The 17,716-nt window shown below is 41.8% G+C and overlaps 1 protein-coding gene across 1 annotated transcript in view; it reads left to right on the top strand.

The window, feature by feature from the left end:
- Positions 1–17,716, top strand: part of LOC124621822 — a 182,004-nt gene that overhangs the window by 29,348 nt on the left and 134,940 nt on the right. The window contains exons 4-5 of the mRNA XM_047147261.1: positions 11,404–11,505; positions 13,565–13,761. Coding sequence (XP_047003217.1) covers positions 11,404–11,505; positions 13,565–13,761 — 299 coding nt within the window. The remainder of the gene's footprint in view (positions 1–11,403; positions 11,506–13,564; positions 13,762–17,716) is intronic.

The raw sequence follows: 17,716 nt of genomic DNA, 5'->3' as shown, positions 1-17,716 counted from the left end.
AAATTGCCTGCTTCACAACTAGCAGGTTGGAAAGGACAGAAGGAATATTCCCACAAAGACTTTTTACTAACAAACACCTGAATCATCATCTGCCAACAGCAAAGGCTCCAAGAAATCAAGCAAAGGCAAACGGTCCTTTCCTTTGCTGACTTGGAGATCCTCTTCAAAGGTGTTGCCGTGTGATACCATCACCCAGCCAACCTCAGTGTTGCTGGTGGGCATCTTCAATTGTTTTTCTGCCCTGGACTCCACAGATTGACTGAGGGATAATGCTGTAGCCTCCGTAAATCTCATGGAGCAGGATCCTCCAGCCTCTGCACCCTGTAGCCATGTGTCTTCGAAGGCTAGCAATTGACAGCCACCGAGGTGACACACCTTAATTTTTTCCTTCCTCCCCTTTCCTTGTTATTACTATTCTCCAATGGAATGTTTGCGACCTTAGATCCAACAAGGAGGTATTACAGCTGCTCTTGGAATCACAGTGTCCACTTGTTCTCTGCCTCCAGGGAACAAAATTGCATCATCATGACCACTTTGACCTCTCACATTTCTTTCTGGTACATTTTGACCTTTCCCCCAAGGACGGCATTCCCTCTCATGGGGGAGTTGTGCTTCTCCTCTGGAAAGAAGTTCATAGTTACACCATCTCCCTGAATACCTAGCTGCAAGCTGTTGCAGTCCTCATTTTTCTTCCTCACTTCACTTTTTCCCTTTGTATTGTTTATATCTCTGCGTCATTCAGTGTCACCGGCGTAGACTTCCTCCAGCTTGTTGGGCAACTCCCTCACCCCTTTCTTTGGTGACTTTGTGTGTGCCATCCTCTTTGGTGTTCTCCCAGAACCTGTCAAAGAGGTGCCATCTTGGCTGACCTACTCAATCAACTTAACCTCATCTGCCTTAACACAGAAGCATCCATGTTTCTTTCGGACTCTAGATGCATCTATTCCCATTCAGATCTCTGCTTTTGCACTGCCCAGCTTGCCCATCGTTTAGAGTGTTATGTTCTCTCTGACACGTACTTGAGCAACCATTTCCCGTGTACTATCCAGTTGCTGACTCTTATCCCACCTACATGCACAACCAAATGGCACCTTTCTAAGGCCAACTGGAGCGTTTCCTCCTCCCTGGCGACTTTCAACGAACATTTCCTCAGTTGTGATGACTAGGTGGAATAGCTTACAAATGTTACCCTTACCGCTGCAGAAAGTTTCATTCCTTGCACTTCCTCTTTACATGCTGATCCCCATCCCTTGGTGGACTGAGGCATATCATTTCACAATTCATGTGCAGAGATGTGCTCTCCGCGTTTTTAACCATCATGCTGTGATGGCCAACTGCATTTGTTGTAAACAGTTACATGCACAGCATTGTCGCATTCTTCAGTACAGTAAAAAAGCTGGCTGGATTTCCTTTTCTAGCTCTTTTAACAGTTCCACTCCATCTTCCGTTGTGTGGAACAGCCTCCAATGGCTCTCTGTGACCAAGGTGAATTTCCCAATTTCCGGCCTGACCATGACAGATGATGTCATAGTGGCTCTACTGCTATCCCCAACACCTTGGGCCACTTTCTTGCAGAGATATCAAGCTCCACTCACTATCACCCTGCCTTTCTCCATCGGAAACAAGTGGAGACAGCTCGGGTAATACCCTGCTCTTCTCAGAATCATGAGTGCTACAATGCTGCCCTTATTTGTGAGGGTGCTAGATCATGCTGTCACTTCATCCTGATCCTCCTCCTCTAGGCCCAAACGATGTTCACATTCAGGTGTTGCAGAACAGTTCTCCTGCGGGCAAGCACTTTCTCGTTCATACGTACAATCACATCTGGGCAGAGGACATGTTTCCCAGATGCTGGTGTGACGCCATTGTCATACCCATACCTAAGCCCGGTAAGGAGAAACGCCTTCCTTCTTTCCATTTCTCTCACCAGCTGTGTTTGCAAGGTGATGGAATGTATGATTCATGCCCGCATGGTATAGTGGTTCGAATCTCACAGTTTATTAACCAGAGCACAGTATGGATTTCGAGCATGCCATTTTGTTGTTGACCATCTCATCACTTTGTCAACCCATGTCATGAACGATTTTCCACAGAAATACCAGACTGTGGCCATGTTTTTTGATTTGGAGAATGCCTAAGACACCTTCTGGAGAACTCTCTACATGGGAGGTTTCTGTGGCCTTATGCCCCGTTTCTTTCAGGAATTTTTAAAAGACCAAGTTTTCAGGGTACGTGTGGGTTCTGCTTTGTTGGAACCTTTATCCAGGAAGATGATGTGCCTCGGGGTTCCATTCTGAGCGCTGTCCTCTTTGCTATCAGCATTAACGCTCTTATGACTTGTCTCCCACTGGCCATTTCTGGCTCCCTTTTTGTTGACAATTTTGCGATATGTTGCAGTTCTCCAGACATGCATCAGCATGTTCATCGCTCTTACACTGCCTCAGTACTATCCACGATCGTGGCATCTGTTCGGCCACTGGTGCCTTTTACACTAGCCTGGGTGAGAGTCTGTATGCAGAAGCTGCCAAACTACTGCTGTCATACCGCTGTGATTTTCTCCTCAGCAGATACACACGTTGTTTGTCTCCGTGCCTAGCCACCCATCCCATGCCTCCTTCGATGACTCCGTTGATCATGAGTATGGGGCACAGCCATCTTTTATGTTACTTTCTGAAGTTCACTTTTGGCTATTGCTCCAGCAGCTTAACTTCATGCTACCTGCCACTTTCCTGATGGGTGTGAACCCTTCACCACCTTGGCTTCATATGGCAGCCCATGTTCACCTTGGACTTCATTCGCTCCTTAAGCACACTACTCCACAGTCACTCAGTCGGCGTAAGTTTCTCAACCTTTGCACAGAACTTCATGATAATACCTTTGTGTACACTGATGGCTCTTGCACCGAGGATGGTGTTCTACATCTACATCTACATTGATACTCCGCAAGCCACCCAACGGTGTGTGGCGGAGGGCACTTTACGTGCCACTGTCATTACCTCCCTTTCCTGTTCCAGTCGCGTATGGTTCGCGGGAAGAACGACTGTCTGAAAGCCTCCGTGCGCGCTCTAATCTCTCTAATTTTACATTCGTGATCTCCTCGGGAAGTATAAGTAGGGGGAAGCAATATATTCGATACCTCATCCAGAAACGCACCCTCTCGAAACCTGGCGAGCAAGCTACACCGCGATGCAGAGCGCCTCTCTTGCAGAGTCTGCCACTTGAGTTTATTAAACATCTCCGTAACGCTATCACGGTTACCAAATAACCCAGTGACGAAACGCGCCGCTCTTCTTTGGATCTTCTCTATCTCCTCCGTCAACCCGACCTGGTACGGATCCCACACTGATGAGCAATACTCAAGTATAGGTCGAACGAGTGTTTTGTAAGCCACCTCCTTTGTTGATGGACTACATTTTCTAAGCACTCTCCCAATGAATCTCAACCTGGTACCCGCCTTACCAACAATTAGTTTTATATGATCATTCCACTTCAAATCGTTCCGTACGCATACTCCCAGATATTTTACAGAAGTAACTGCTACCAGTGTTTGTTCCGCTATCATATAATCATACAATAAAGGATCCTTCTTTCTATGTATTCGCAATACATTACATTTGTCTATGTTAAGGGTCAGTTGCCACTCCCTGCACCAAGTGCCTATCCGCTGCAGATCTTCCTGTATTTCGCTACAATTTTCTAATGCAGCAACTTCTCTGTATACTACAGCATCATCCGCGAAAAGCCGCATGGAACTTCCGACACTATCTACTAAGTCATTTATATATATTGTGAAAAGCAATGGTCCCATAACACTCCCCTGTGGCACGCCAGAGGTTACTTTAACGTCTGTAGACGTCTCTCCATTGATAACAACATGCTGTGTTCTGTTTGCTAAAAACTCTTCAATCCAGCCACACAGCTGGTCTGATATTCCGTAGGCTCTTACTTTGTTTATCAGGCGACAGTGCGGAACTGTATCGAACGCCTTCCGGAAGTCAAGAAAAATAGCATCAACCTGGGGGCCTTCATCATTGGGTGTGCCTTCATCATTGGCACTGACGATTTTTGTTATAGGCTTGCGGAACACTCCTTAGTATTTACAATGGAGCTCTTTGCCCTGTATCATGGCACACAGTTCAATTGTGGTCTCTGCTCTGAATCTCTGTGCCCTTTGGAGCGTCTGTGCTCTGTACACTGACCACCCCTTAGTGCAGTGGGCCCAGGAAAGCTTTCACTTGCTCACTCTTAATGGAGCCACTGTGATGTTTATGTGGGTACATGGTCACGTTGGTCTGATGGGAAGTGAGGCTATTGACACTGCTGCTAAGTCTGCAGTCCTCATACCTTCGCCTGGTAGTTCTTCCATTCTCTCCGATGATCTCTGTTTTGCTGTTTGTCAGCAGGTGGTGCCACTTTGGCATCATCACTGGTTGGTTGGTTTGTGGGGGTTGAAGGGACCAGAATACAGCATCATCACTGGTCTTTCCTTCATGTTAACAAGCTCCGGGAAATTAAATCTTTCCAGTGGCTTGGCTGATCAACTCCTTAGTTGTTTTTGCACCCTAAGACAAAACAAAACAACGAACAGCTTTTCTGAACTGTGCTGCTGGGAGTTATCTTTACAACACAGTCTCTGCTCCTGACTTTGTCCCAGCCTCAACCTACAATAACCCCAGTTTCTGCTCCCTTTGTCCTATAACCTACTCCCAATTCACATCCCCTCACCCTCATTCTGTTTACTCTCTGCCAATGCATCCACCAGCCTTTTCTGCTCTCTGTTCCTCTTCTTTTCTGCCCCACCCCCTCCCCCACAGCCTCCTGATGCTACCAGATGGCAGAGTCTTGTCATGCTGCCTTCTACTGTAGTCCCTGCACACTCCACTAGACATCAATCTTCTTTCCCCCACCTGTAATTTGCTATCCCTCGCCCTAAAGCGGTCAGAGACAGCATTTGTGTGTGCTTGCGTGTTTTTCTTTTCTGAAGAAGGCTCTGGCTGAAAGCATAGTGTATAATAGTCTTTTCATTGTGCCTAAGTGCTACTCAGTGTGTCATCTTTATGGTGAGTACCAATGTATCTTTTCATAATTGTTTAAAAGATATGATAAAAAAGTACAATCAAAACTTCAGTTTCGACAAGCACTAAAATCACACTTATCTCTTGGCAGCCACTTGTCTGTTGTTGTTGTTGTTGTTGTTGGTGGTGGTGGTGGTGGTGGTGGTGGTGGTGGTAGCAGTAGCTGTTGCCTCCAGATGTACTGTGTTATTTATTGTGTCAATTAATAGTAAGGTCTATCTTGTCCATAACATTTCATTTATTAGGTGCTGGAACATATTGTGTGTTGTCTTTGTGTAATTGATTACAATTTTGTTCTTCAGGGAGTATACTACATATGTAATTGATATCTACTGTTTCTAGTTATAAATGAAATCTTCATAATGAACTCTTCACTCATTTCACATCAAAGTTATTTGCAAAGCAGTTAGAAATATATGAAATTTGACATTGATTGGTGATGTAAACAGGGGGAAATCACATTCAAAGGTAGAAATGCTCCAGAAAAGCCAGGTGAAGGTTTCACAATGTGTGTTGATATATAATACTGTTCATAGGTCTTATTTCTAGTACTTACTTCAGATATCCAGTGAAAAGCATCTGCTGATATTGCTCTGCTTACCAATTCTACGAACCACTGGCAAGTAGAATGGTGTCAATAGCTGAAACATTGTGAAATAGCTTTTCTGTGGACTGATTCTTGTGTTTTGTTTGTATTTTACAAAATGAAAAATGGATCAATTCATAGTAGAAATCTTATGTCTTTTTAAGAAACATTCAAATTTTAATAAAAACTTAATATTAACAATTTAAAAAAATCACAGTTCTAACACTTATTGTTTTCTACAAATGAAGTCCGTAGCAGAGTTTTCTTACATCAATTCGTAAGTCTCAAGCGTATTTTCACAACCTAGGACAGAAAAAACTAGCTTTGTAGTACTACTCTGCTGGAGTTGCCTGAGCACTGGTGGGCACTGATACTCTTCTCCATTATCAAGAGGAACTAGCAAACAATTCTCCTGCAGTGAATTCCTCATGGTTCTTTTCTCTGCAGTTGTAATGTTGTCTACCTGTGGAAATTCATTAAAAGTGCACTTTGGCTGCAGTGTTTCTCGTACAGCTGTAAGCAAGCGTTCTTCTTCTTCTTCTTCTTCTTCTGACCTCCAAGGCTTATCAATGAAATGCAGTGCTTTCAGCTTTGAAATCCTGCTAAATGTGAGTTCCATCCCAGAATCCATCATGGTCAAAAGTCTTTGAGCAAGGTTCTTCCTATAAAATGACCTGAAGTACATAATTTCCAAATTGATAGGCTTCAGTTTGCTTCTGGTGTTAGCTGGGAAAAATTCTAACTCCACATTTCTTAAGTTCATATCAATAGGATGTGCAAGACAGTGATCAACAAAAACACCCACTGCAGGTCTGAGGATTAGAATAGGCCCGAGGTATCCCTGCCTGTCGTAAGAGGCAACTAAAAAGTCTCTCACTTTTCGACCCTGTAAGTTCAGGTCCCATTTTATGGTTTGACCTGCCACTTTCCAAATTCTACAAAAGTGCGAGCCATATGGAGAATGGCACCTTACATGGTGCCTGGGTTACCCGTAGTAGTGCCCGTAGATTCGATCTCCTTAACCTCTTGTCATGGTTTGCATCTCCACCTGCAATTCAATTGTGCTCCATTTCTAGGGACCTTGGTGTTGGTGGGCCATTGAACTATAATCTTCCTTCCTTCCTTCTTGTGAAACACAACTGACTCTTATTCACTTAATGAGCCGCATCAATGGGGTGTTGGGTTGATTCCATATTTTTTATATTTCCAGAAGGCTTTTGACACAGTTCCACAGGTGAGATATGTTAGCTGAACACGAAAACCAGCTCCGAAGAGGAGTACCCCAAAGATCATTGGTAAATATTGCTACTGTAACTCTCTTGTTCACTGATACTTGACAGTTACAGACTTAAAAACATAAAAATGGTATAGATACTTATCCGAGAAACTGTTGTGAATACATTAATGCTAATAAATCAATTGTAGCAAATAAAGTAATAAATAACAAATAAGACGTGCACTATATGTAGTTACCATTGTCACATAAAGGGTTGTAATTAACGTCTTCGAAACCAAAAACTCAGAGTTGGTAATATCTCTGGCAAAATACTAAAATCATGCTCATGGCTTGAATGCAAGGTCTTCAGTCACATATGGACTGCATCACTATCATGGGGGATATTTCCAGGCAGACTGAAATGCGCTGTTACCAGTCTCCCTTACTGTAAAAGATCTTAAGACACATTAATAATTAAAGGCCAGTCTTGCTACTTACATTCTCAAAGGTACTGGAAACACACTATAGACAACAACCATTGTCAACTGGTATTTTTTGTGATTTGTTAAAAGCATTTGATTTCACAATTCACTGTATTCTCTTATAAAAGCTCAAATATTGTTGTATCAGACATCTCACTGATAAATAGTTTTTATACATAAATTAAGGGATGTATCAAACAGTGGAAAATCTAAGATGGAATATAACAATATTATGAAAAGGATAGTTGCCACTCACCATATAGCAGAGATGCTGAATTGCAGATAGGCACCACACACACACACACACAAACACACACACACACACACACACACACACACACACACAAAGTCTCTGGCTACTGAGGCCAGACTGATAGCAGCAATGCATGTGGGAAAGCAGTTGGGTGTTTGGATTAAGGATGCGACTGGGGCAGGGAGGGGGAGGGATAACAGGGTAGGGATAGCAGATGGTAAAGTGCTACTTGTGGGAGCTTGCAGGGATGAAGTGCGGAGAGGGTAGGGCAGCTAGGTGCAGTTGGGAGGTTTGACCGGGGGGGGGGGGGGGGGGGCTAGCGGAAAAGGAAAGAATTGAAAAGATTGTGTGTGCGGCCTAGCCACCCATGGCCAACACATCTATAGTAATGAGCGGTCCCTCTCGAAATGTACTGAGGCTCTCACTGAGGCCTTCATGGACCGTAATTACCTTCCCAACCTCGTACAAAAAAAAAAAAATCTCCCGTACCTTATCTTCCCAGTCACTCAGCACCTCCAAAATTACCACTGTCTGGCCATAGAGCAGCATTTCCCTTGCGAATCAGTACCATCCAGGACTGGAGCAACTGACTAACAATCTCCACCAGCATTTTGACTACCTCTCATTGTACCCTGCAATGAGGAATGTCCTTCCCACTATTCTTCTGACCCCCCTCCTACAGTGGTATTCCGCTGACCACAATATCCTTGTCCATCCATACCCAACATCTGCTCCCAACTGCTTGCCTTGTGGCTCATATCCCTGTAAAAGACTTAGATGCAAGACCTGTCCCATACACCCTCTCACCACCACCACCACCACCACCACCACTACTTACTCCAGTCCGGCCACAGGCATCACCTGTTCCATCAAACGGAGGACTACATGTGAAACCAGTCACGCAGTCTACGAGCTAAACTGCAGCCACTGTGCTGCATTCTATGTGGGCATGACAACCAACTAACTGTCTGTCCACATGAATGGCCACTGACAAACTGTGGCCAATAAACACCTGGACCACACCATTGCTGAGCATGCCACCCAACACAGCGTTCTTCATTTCAGCGATTGCTTCACAGCCTGAGCAGAATGGATGTTTCCCATCAACACCAGCTCTTCTAAATTGCGCAGCTGGGAACTCCCCCTGCAGTGTACCCTATGTTCCCATGACTCTGGCCTCAACCTTCATTAGTCATTGTCCTACCCATCAGCCTCTTCAGTGTTCCCATTTCAGCACTACACAGTCCTCTATGACGTCTGATCAAAAAATTCTGGAACTGTGTGTACAAAATTTTTCTACTCTTATCTTTACTTATTGTGTATGGGCTTCTTCGAAATGCTGTTCTCCATAATTGATACTCTATTTCCATTTCTGGGAGCAGTCTCTTGCTGGATCATGCGAAGCGCTGTGTGCGGAATTTCTTTTATCTTGTCTGTTGTTGCAAATCTTCATCCTTTCCGCAGGGTTTTCAGCTTTGCAAAAAAAGAAAAAAAGTCCGCAGGGACCAGTATGGAGCAGAGGCAGCAGAGTATTTCGTTTTTTGTGCAATAGATGTGCACCAACAGGGATGAATGTGCAGGTGTGTTATTGTGATACAAGAGCCATGAATTGTTGTGCCACATTTCAGGCCGTTTCCTTCTCACACTTTCTCGCAGGCATCACGACATGCTCCGATATACCATCGATTAACAGTTTTGTCCAGTGACATGAATTCAAGATGAACCAATCATTCAAAGTCAGCAGGGCTTTGACATGTGATCTGACAAACTTTCTTTGATCTTGAAGAACCTTTCCTGACCCATTGTGAAGCTTGAATCTTGGTCTCAACATCATAACTGTTGACCCATGTCTCACCACCAGTTATGGTTCTCATAAGGGACATTTTGTTCACATTTGTGCAATCCAAAAGCTCTTTACAGATTGCGAACCAAAGGTCTTTGTGATCTTGACTTATGGACCATGGGGCGAACTTAGAAGCAATACAATGCATCCCAAGGTGCTGTGTCAGGATTTCATGACATGATCCAACTCAAATCTTACATACTTCTGCTATCTCTCAGTCAATCTGTCTTAGATTGGTGCACACAGTTTCATTGCATTCCTGACAAGAGTGTCTTCGGTAGATGTCGAAGGACGTCCTGAACAAGGGTCATCTTTAACTTCTGTCCGGCTATTTTTAAACTGTATGAACCATTTGTAACACTGAGTATGCCTTAAACACTCATCTCCATAGGCTTCCTGCATCATTTTGTATGTCTCTGTAAAGGTTTTCTTGAGTTCCGCACAAAATTTAACACAGATGCATTGCTCGTCTAACTCTGCCATCTCTAAATTCGCAACTGTGTGACACAGTGTTCTACTTAATACAGCACTGAACAATAACTAACAGACATTCAACAGTGAAACTTCTGGCAGTTACACGTTAAACATAAGCATGTGCAAGGATCCCAACTGCATTTTGCTCCAACAAACCATTGGTTCGAAATTAAGAATGTTCTGTAGTTTTTTGCAAAGACCTCGTATTCCACCAACACACCCACAGCCTTTTCACTTCTCTCCTTTTCCACTACCCCGTCCTCTCCCACTGCCCTCTGTCTAACAACCCGAATGCAAGTAGCTGACCTACCCTCACTCCTCCTTGGTCCTCTATGCTTCCACAAGTAGCACTTTTACTGTCTGCTACCCCTACCCTGCTATCTTTTCCCCTCCCCGCCCCGGCCTTATACTTACTCCCTCCACCTGGGTGCTGGTTGCTATCAGTCTGGCCTCAGCAGCCAGAGACTGTCATGCATATGCAAGTTGTGTGTGTATAGTGTATTTCTGACGAAGGCCTTGTTGGCTGAAAGCTCACTTTTCTTCAGTCTTTTTGTTGTTCTCTTATGTGACTCATCATCTCTGCTATATGATGACCAGCAACTATCCTTTTCCTAATACTGTTTGGGGATGTAGCACATCACCTCAAGAAATCTAGGGAGTGTACACAGTGAAACAGCATCTTTGGAATGGAAAAATAATCACTGCAGGTGTACCAAAACAATCTATATTTGATCCGCTTGTGTTCTTGTTACGTATAAATGATGTGCCATTGTATATAAGGGAAGCAGAAATAGTTTTCTTTGCTGATGATGCAACTATTAGTATCATGTCTAAAAGAGTAACTTCACCACTTAAAAAAGTAAATATTTTCTTGAAAATTTATAGCTGTTCTCTGCAAATGTATTGTCACTGAATTAGGACAAAACACAACACATGCTTGACTGTCACTGAATTCATATAAAATGCGGTACATGGAATTCAGGGCTGTAGAAGATGTGACCATGCCATTAGAAATAATGCCTGAGGGTAAATTGGTAATTAAAGTTGAATCCTGCAAATTCTGAAGTGTTTATGTTGATACTAACTTGACCTAGGAGTCACTCTCAGTAGACTCGAGTACAAGCAACACATCTAATATTCTTGGTGTTGGTGGAATGTTATGCACTAATCTTCCTTCCATTTTTTTGTCAGTCTGTGAATAGTATCAGAGTTATTTTTTATTATTCTTATCCCCCTCCACCCTCTGCCAATAGTAAGCTGATGAGAACTGAAATAAGGAAATTATTATGAATTTAATCAAACAACTATCTGTGTGGACATCCATCAGTACTTCAGTATAATTAGAATGTAGAACAAGACTTCATTATTGTTTTTCTGTTGCTTACCAATTTTTAATATCTTGTAAGTGAAATCTGCTGCTTGTTTGTTTTTACTTGTATGTATATTTAAATACTTCTTTTTCCTCTGTCTACAGACAATTGAACATCTGAACACTAATTCAAATTTGGAGCATTTGGATTTGTCAGACAACAACATTGTGCATATTGCTGATTTGTCTTATCTTCCAAGACTTAAGGTAACAAAATTTTAAAATGTGTTTCTTCTTGTAAATGTTTGTATTCCAGTTTTCACAACGAGGTTTTTTTGCAGTCTCATATGGAAATACTTTCTCGCTATGGTGCTAATTTAATGAAGATGAGTGCAAATTCAAATGCAGTAGTGAAAAATATGAGATGTGGATTAAAATGTTGGCATTGAGATATAGTCAAAAGAAAACAAATAATTTGATTGTATAAGTATAAGATCCCCATAGTTGTCCACTTCTGTCCATATACATATGGGAAGGGGGGGGGGGAGGGGGGTGACAAAAATATGAGAACACCAAAAACACAACACATTACCATGCCTAATATGGTGCAGTAAACCTGTTGTCACTCAAAACAGCTTTCAGCCATCTTGGAATAGATAAATATAGGGCCTATGTGGTTTTCAAGGGAATCTTGTACCATTCTTCCTGCAAAATAAGAAAAGTTCACATAATGATGATGGAGGTGGACAGTGATTATACTAGAAAATAGATCACAAAGGCTCGATCATATTTAGATCTGTTGACTGTGGTGGCAGGGGAAACATGATATTTCATCCTTGTGCTTACAAAACCAGTCCTGAATGGTGTTAGCTGTGTGGGCAGGAGCCCTGTCGTCTTCAAACAGCATCACCAGTGGGAAACAAACATTGTACAATGGGATGGACCTGCTTAGCCTAAATGGTCATGTAATCCTTGGCATTAATGCAACCTTGCGAAGCAACTGTGGGGCCCACGGAATATCACAATATGGCTGCCCAATCTCCGCCATGTTTCACTCTGGGGAATAAACATGGCCAGATCTTGGAAAAGGTTTGAAACACTCATTCAAATAAATGACTTCCTTCCTTTGCTCCATAGTTCAAGTTTTATGGGTTCAACGCCATATTTTCCTGTTATGGGTATTTGCACCACTGAAGAGTTGTTTTGGAATTCCAGCTTGCCTTGCAATTCACAACTTCTGGAGCCCCGTTCATGTTGTTTTTAGTGCTGCCAGGGTTGTTGAGTGCAACATCCAGTTCTACAATAACTTTTGCAACTGTTTTCCTGTTATTTTTTGTTGCAATTGTATTCTTTTCAAGGAACATCTGTCCTGATCACTCAACATACTCTTTCATCCACGTTGTAACTTAGCAGATGATTTTTTTTTTCCACTTTCCCTCTGTAAGGTACAAATCTTTGATAACTATGCCTATATACACACCAAACTCATTTGGCTAGGCTTCCTTGCTTACAAAACCACCCGCCATACAAGCACCAACAACTTGCCAATGTTCGAATTCACTGAGCTATGACATAATGCCATCACAGCTATGCAGAATACTGTTCTGAACATGGATAACACTTGCGTTGTATCGAGGACATTACACAGTTGCTGTTGATGGTCAGATACAACAGCACATCTTGCAGACTTGGCTAGTATCTACATGCATTTCTCAAGGTTTTTCCATATTTTTGTCCAACCCCTTTTATAGAAAGTTTCCTTTAGCAAAACCACAGCTGATTACTTTCAGTGTTTTTGGCTAAGTGAACTAGTTTATCAAACTTCAGTGAGAATGGACATTAAATGTTCCCAAATGAAAAGAAATGTAAAGTGCAAATGCATAGAGAAGCATGAAGCTAGAATTGTAAAAGTTTGCTGCCACGTACACTTCTCCTGTAAACACTCGCAAATCATAGGGAGACACAATATTGAATTAGCACAACATGTTTCGCTAATCTGTAATTATCTTTTTCATATTTTATCACCATATTCCCATAATTTACTAAATTGTTTTATGTATTAGTAAATCACAAATGAAACAAACTGCTTATTCAAACTATTAACTTCCTTTCATAATAGTTGTGTATTTATTGAATTATGTATGCAAGCACAAGTGTGTGATCAGTCTCGTTTATGTGCCTGTCGACTACTCAATGCCTTTACTATTTGGTGAGTTTTTACATGTTCTCCTAAATGATTGAAGTACAAATGTCTTTTGTAAACCATTAATTTTGTCAGTATCCTGTAGTTAAAGAAGACATTTCTAACCCAAAATAACATTTTCAGCAACTTCTGCTCTACGGAAACCGTATCACGCAGTTGCGGCCTTGTGAACGTAATCTTCCAACAAGTCTAACTGTGTTGTCAGTTGCTGATAACCATATTACGGACCTTAACGAAGTGGCCTATCTGTCACACTTAAAAAATCTTCAGGAACTCAGTATTGTAGGAAATCCGTGTGTAACAATGACTGGTGGCTCTGTGTATCCTTTACCTATTTTTTATGCGTATTGAGATTAACAGGAGATGATTCTACAATCAATGTGTCAGATACTTATGCTGGTATTAACGGTATTTGAACTGCTGGCAGCATGGTAAATTAGTGAGCAGAAATGTTGCTTTTGCACATAGCAGTTTCCTTTGGAGAAGTCTAGTTCACTTTATTGGTGCTGAGGTGATTAGTAGTAAGTAGCATAGAAGCACATTTTTTGAAATATACAGCACCCTAGTTACATGCAACTTGCACTTGGGAGTATCGTGTCTAATCCAGAAATAGCATGGCCTTGTTGCTAGTTCTCCACTTACCTTGCTGTTGAGAAAACTGCATTAATCCTCGTACACTATTTTCTCTTTCTTTTCTCTCTTTCTTGTTGATTCATTTCTGCAAGAGCTGCTCCACAGGGGACAACATTACAGAGATCTCAACCAATTTAGATTCCAAGCTTACCTATTTATCAAGCGACTTGTATGTCGTAGCTGCATTAACAACATGCTGTCTTCTCTTCAGTCTGCATCAAAATATATGAAATTGTCATTGTCATCTCATATTCATTGTCTGTGGGCAACATGACATTCAACTAGCAAATTCAGTGTTATACTTTTGTGAACAACATAGAATGTTGTGTATTTGTGGTCACTTAAAATTGTGATTGCTAGATGGCACCAGTGATGGGCTGTTGGCACAGGGTGCTAGATTGCATGTTAAGCATTTATGTGCCCACCACAAACAAAAACGATTGCACTTATTGACTGCTGACATTGTTCTCACAGAGCGAGGTGGCGCAGTGGTTAGACACTGGACTCGCATTCGGGAGGACGACGGTTCAATCCCGCGTCCGGCCATCCTTATTTAGGTTTTCCGTGATTTCCCTAAATCACTCCAGGCAAATGCCGGGATGGTTCCTCTGAAAGGACACGGCCGACTTCCATCCCCATCCTTCCCTAAACCGATGAGACCGATGACCACGCAGTCTGGTCTCCTTTCCCAAACCAACCAACCAACCAACCAACCAACCATTGTTCTCACTCGTGGTTTTTATTATTTCGTCCATCTCAGTTAGTTTGATATAAAATTCAGCTGCAGTGGTTACTGGTTTCGGTCTGACATGCCAATTCTCAAACCACACACCTTGCTATTGACCATAATTATTCATACAGTATAGTGCCAAAAGGCACAACAAAGCATACAGGGGCAAGCAGTGCCCTCACTGATCTTAGCCGGTATGTCCATTGTTGCAGATTGGCACAATTAAACTATATTTCTGACTTTGGTTGTGTCAGTCGGTAGCAATGGATGCCAGGCTAAGATCAATGAGGGTATTTCCTGGTCACTGTGTACTTTGCTGCGCCTCTTGGAACCATACTGTATCAACAAAGAATGTAGTTGAGTTAAATCAGGTGATGCTGAGGGAATTAGATCAGGAAATTAGACACTTAAGGCAGTAAATGAGTTTTGCTATTTGGGAAGCAAATAAATAATTACGGTTAATAGGAAGGTGTGTGGTTTGAGAATTGGCATGTCAGCCCGAAACCAGTTACCACTACAGCTGAATTTTATATCAATGCAACTGAGATGGACGAAATAATAAAAATAATCAAATTTCCATAAAACCATTGTATAGTGAAGTAATATTCTAACTCAAAAATTTTGGATGATGTCAAACGAAGGTATACTACAGATCTATGCACACGAGCTACATCAGATTGGAGCTGTTTTCAACTTTTTAACAAAGGACTGGTGTTTTGTGAATAAAATGTGATGGAATTGCTGGTGATACAGATTAATGTGCTGCTGGATCTATGATAGTGTGCACCTGATTCCAAAACATAATGAGAATTTCTATTAACGCTGTGTAAATTTTGATAATGACCATGACAGACTTGATAAAACCATACATGAGGGAGAAACATGAGATACACATTCTGCATGGTATGTAACATGTGCCACCACTATATAAAATTTGCTTGCTCCAAATTTGAGGTCTCTTTCTCCTTCCAGCTTTAAAAACAATGTTGATAAACATCTACATTTACATACATACTCCCCAAGCTGCCTTATAGTGCATAACAGAGGGTACTTCGTACCACTGCTAGTCATTTCCTTTTCTGTTCCACTCAAAAACAGAGTGAGGGAGAAAATGGCTGACTGAATGCCTCTGTATGAGCCCCAATTTCTTCATGGTCATTACACAAAATGTTCATTGGTGGCAGTAGAATTGTTCTGCAATCAGATTCAATTTATGGTTCTCTAAATGTGTATGTGGAAGAGACCTGGAGACACTGGAATGTTTCAGATAGATTATGTGGTGGTCAGACAGAGATTTAGGAACCAGATTTTAAATTGAAAGACATTTCCAGGGGTGGATGTGGACTCTGACCACAATTTAATGGTTGTGACCTGTAGACTAAAACTGAAGAAATTGTAAAAAGGTAGGAATTTGAGGAGGTGGGACCTGGATAAACTGAAAGAACCAGAGGCTCTAGAGAGTTTCAGAGAGAGCAATAGAGAAAGATTGACAAGAACTGGGGGAAAGAAGTACAGTAGAAGAAGAATGGGTAGCTTTGAGGGATGAAATAGTGAAGGCAGCACAGGATCAAGTAGGTAAAAAGATGAGGGCTAGTAAAAATCCATGGGTAACAGAAGACATACTGAATTTAATTGATGAAAGGAGAAAATACAAAAATGCAGTACATGAAGCAGGCAGAAAAGAATACAAACATCTCAAAAATGAGATTGACAGGAATTGCAAAATGGCTAAGCAGGGATAGCTAGAGGACAAATGTAAGGAAGTAGGAGCATGTATCACTAGGGGTAAGGTAGATACTGCCTTCAGGAAAATTAAAGAGACCTTTGGAGAAAAGAGAACCAACTGTATGAATATCAAGAGCTCAGATGGAAAACCCGTTCTAAGCAAAGAAGGGAAAGCAGAAAGGTGGAAGGTGTATATAGAGGGTCTAGACAAGGGCGATGTACTTGAGGGCAATATTATGGAAATGGAAGAGGACGTAGATGAAGGTGAAATCGAAGATATGATACTGCATGAATAATTTGACAGAGCACTGGAAGACGTAAGTCGAAACAAGGCCCCAGGAGTAGACAACATTCCATTAGAACTAATGATAGACTTACGTGAGCCAGCCACATCAGAACTCTACCATCTGGTGAGCAAGATGTAGGAGACAGGTGAAATACCCTCAGACTTCAAGAAGAATATAATAATTCCAACCCTAAAGAAAGCAGGTGTTGACAGGTGTGAAAATTACCGAACTATCAGTTTAATAAGTCAGACTGCAAAATACTGACACGAATTCTTTACAGAAGAATGGAAAAACTGGTAGAAGCTGACCTCGAAGAAGATAGGTTTGGATTTTGTAGAAATGTTGGAGCATGCGAGGCAATACTGACCCTACGACTTATCTTAGAAGATAGTTTAAGGAAAAGCAGACCTATGTGTCTAGCATTTGTAAACTCATTTTGGCAATGTTGTCTGGAGTACTCTCTTTCAAATTCTGAAGGTGTCAGGGGTAAAATACAGGGAGCAAAAGGCTATTCACAGTTTGTACATATACCAGACTGCAGTTAAGAGTCGAGGGGCATGAAAGGGAAGCAGTGGTTGAAAAGGGAGTGAGACAGGGTTGTAGCCTATCCCCGATGTTATTCAATCTGTTTATTGAACAAGCAGTAAAGGAAACAAAAGAAATATTTGGAGTAGGAATTAAAAACATGGAGAAGAAATAAAAACTTTGAGGTTTGCCCATGACATTGTAATTCTGTCAGAGGCAGCAAAGGACCTGGAGGAGCAGCTGAACAGAGGAGAATATGAGATGAACATCAACAAAAGCAAAATGGAATGTAGTTAAGTTAAATCAGGTGATCCTGAAGGAATTAGATCAGGAAATTAGACACTTAAGGCAGTAAATGAGTTTTGCTATTTGGGA

Source organism: Schistocerca americana, chromosome 7 (genome assembly GCF_021461395.2).
Source record: "Schistocerca americana isolate TAMUIC-IGC-003095 chromosome 7, iqSchAmer2.1, whole genome shotgun sequence".
NCBI lineage: Eukaryota > Metazoa > Arthropoda > Insecta > Orthoptera > Acrididae > Schistocerca > Schistocerca americana.
Note: the sequence above shows the minus strand (reverse complement) of the source record. Positions and strands in the feature narration are given on the sequence as shown.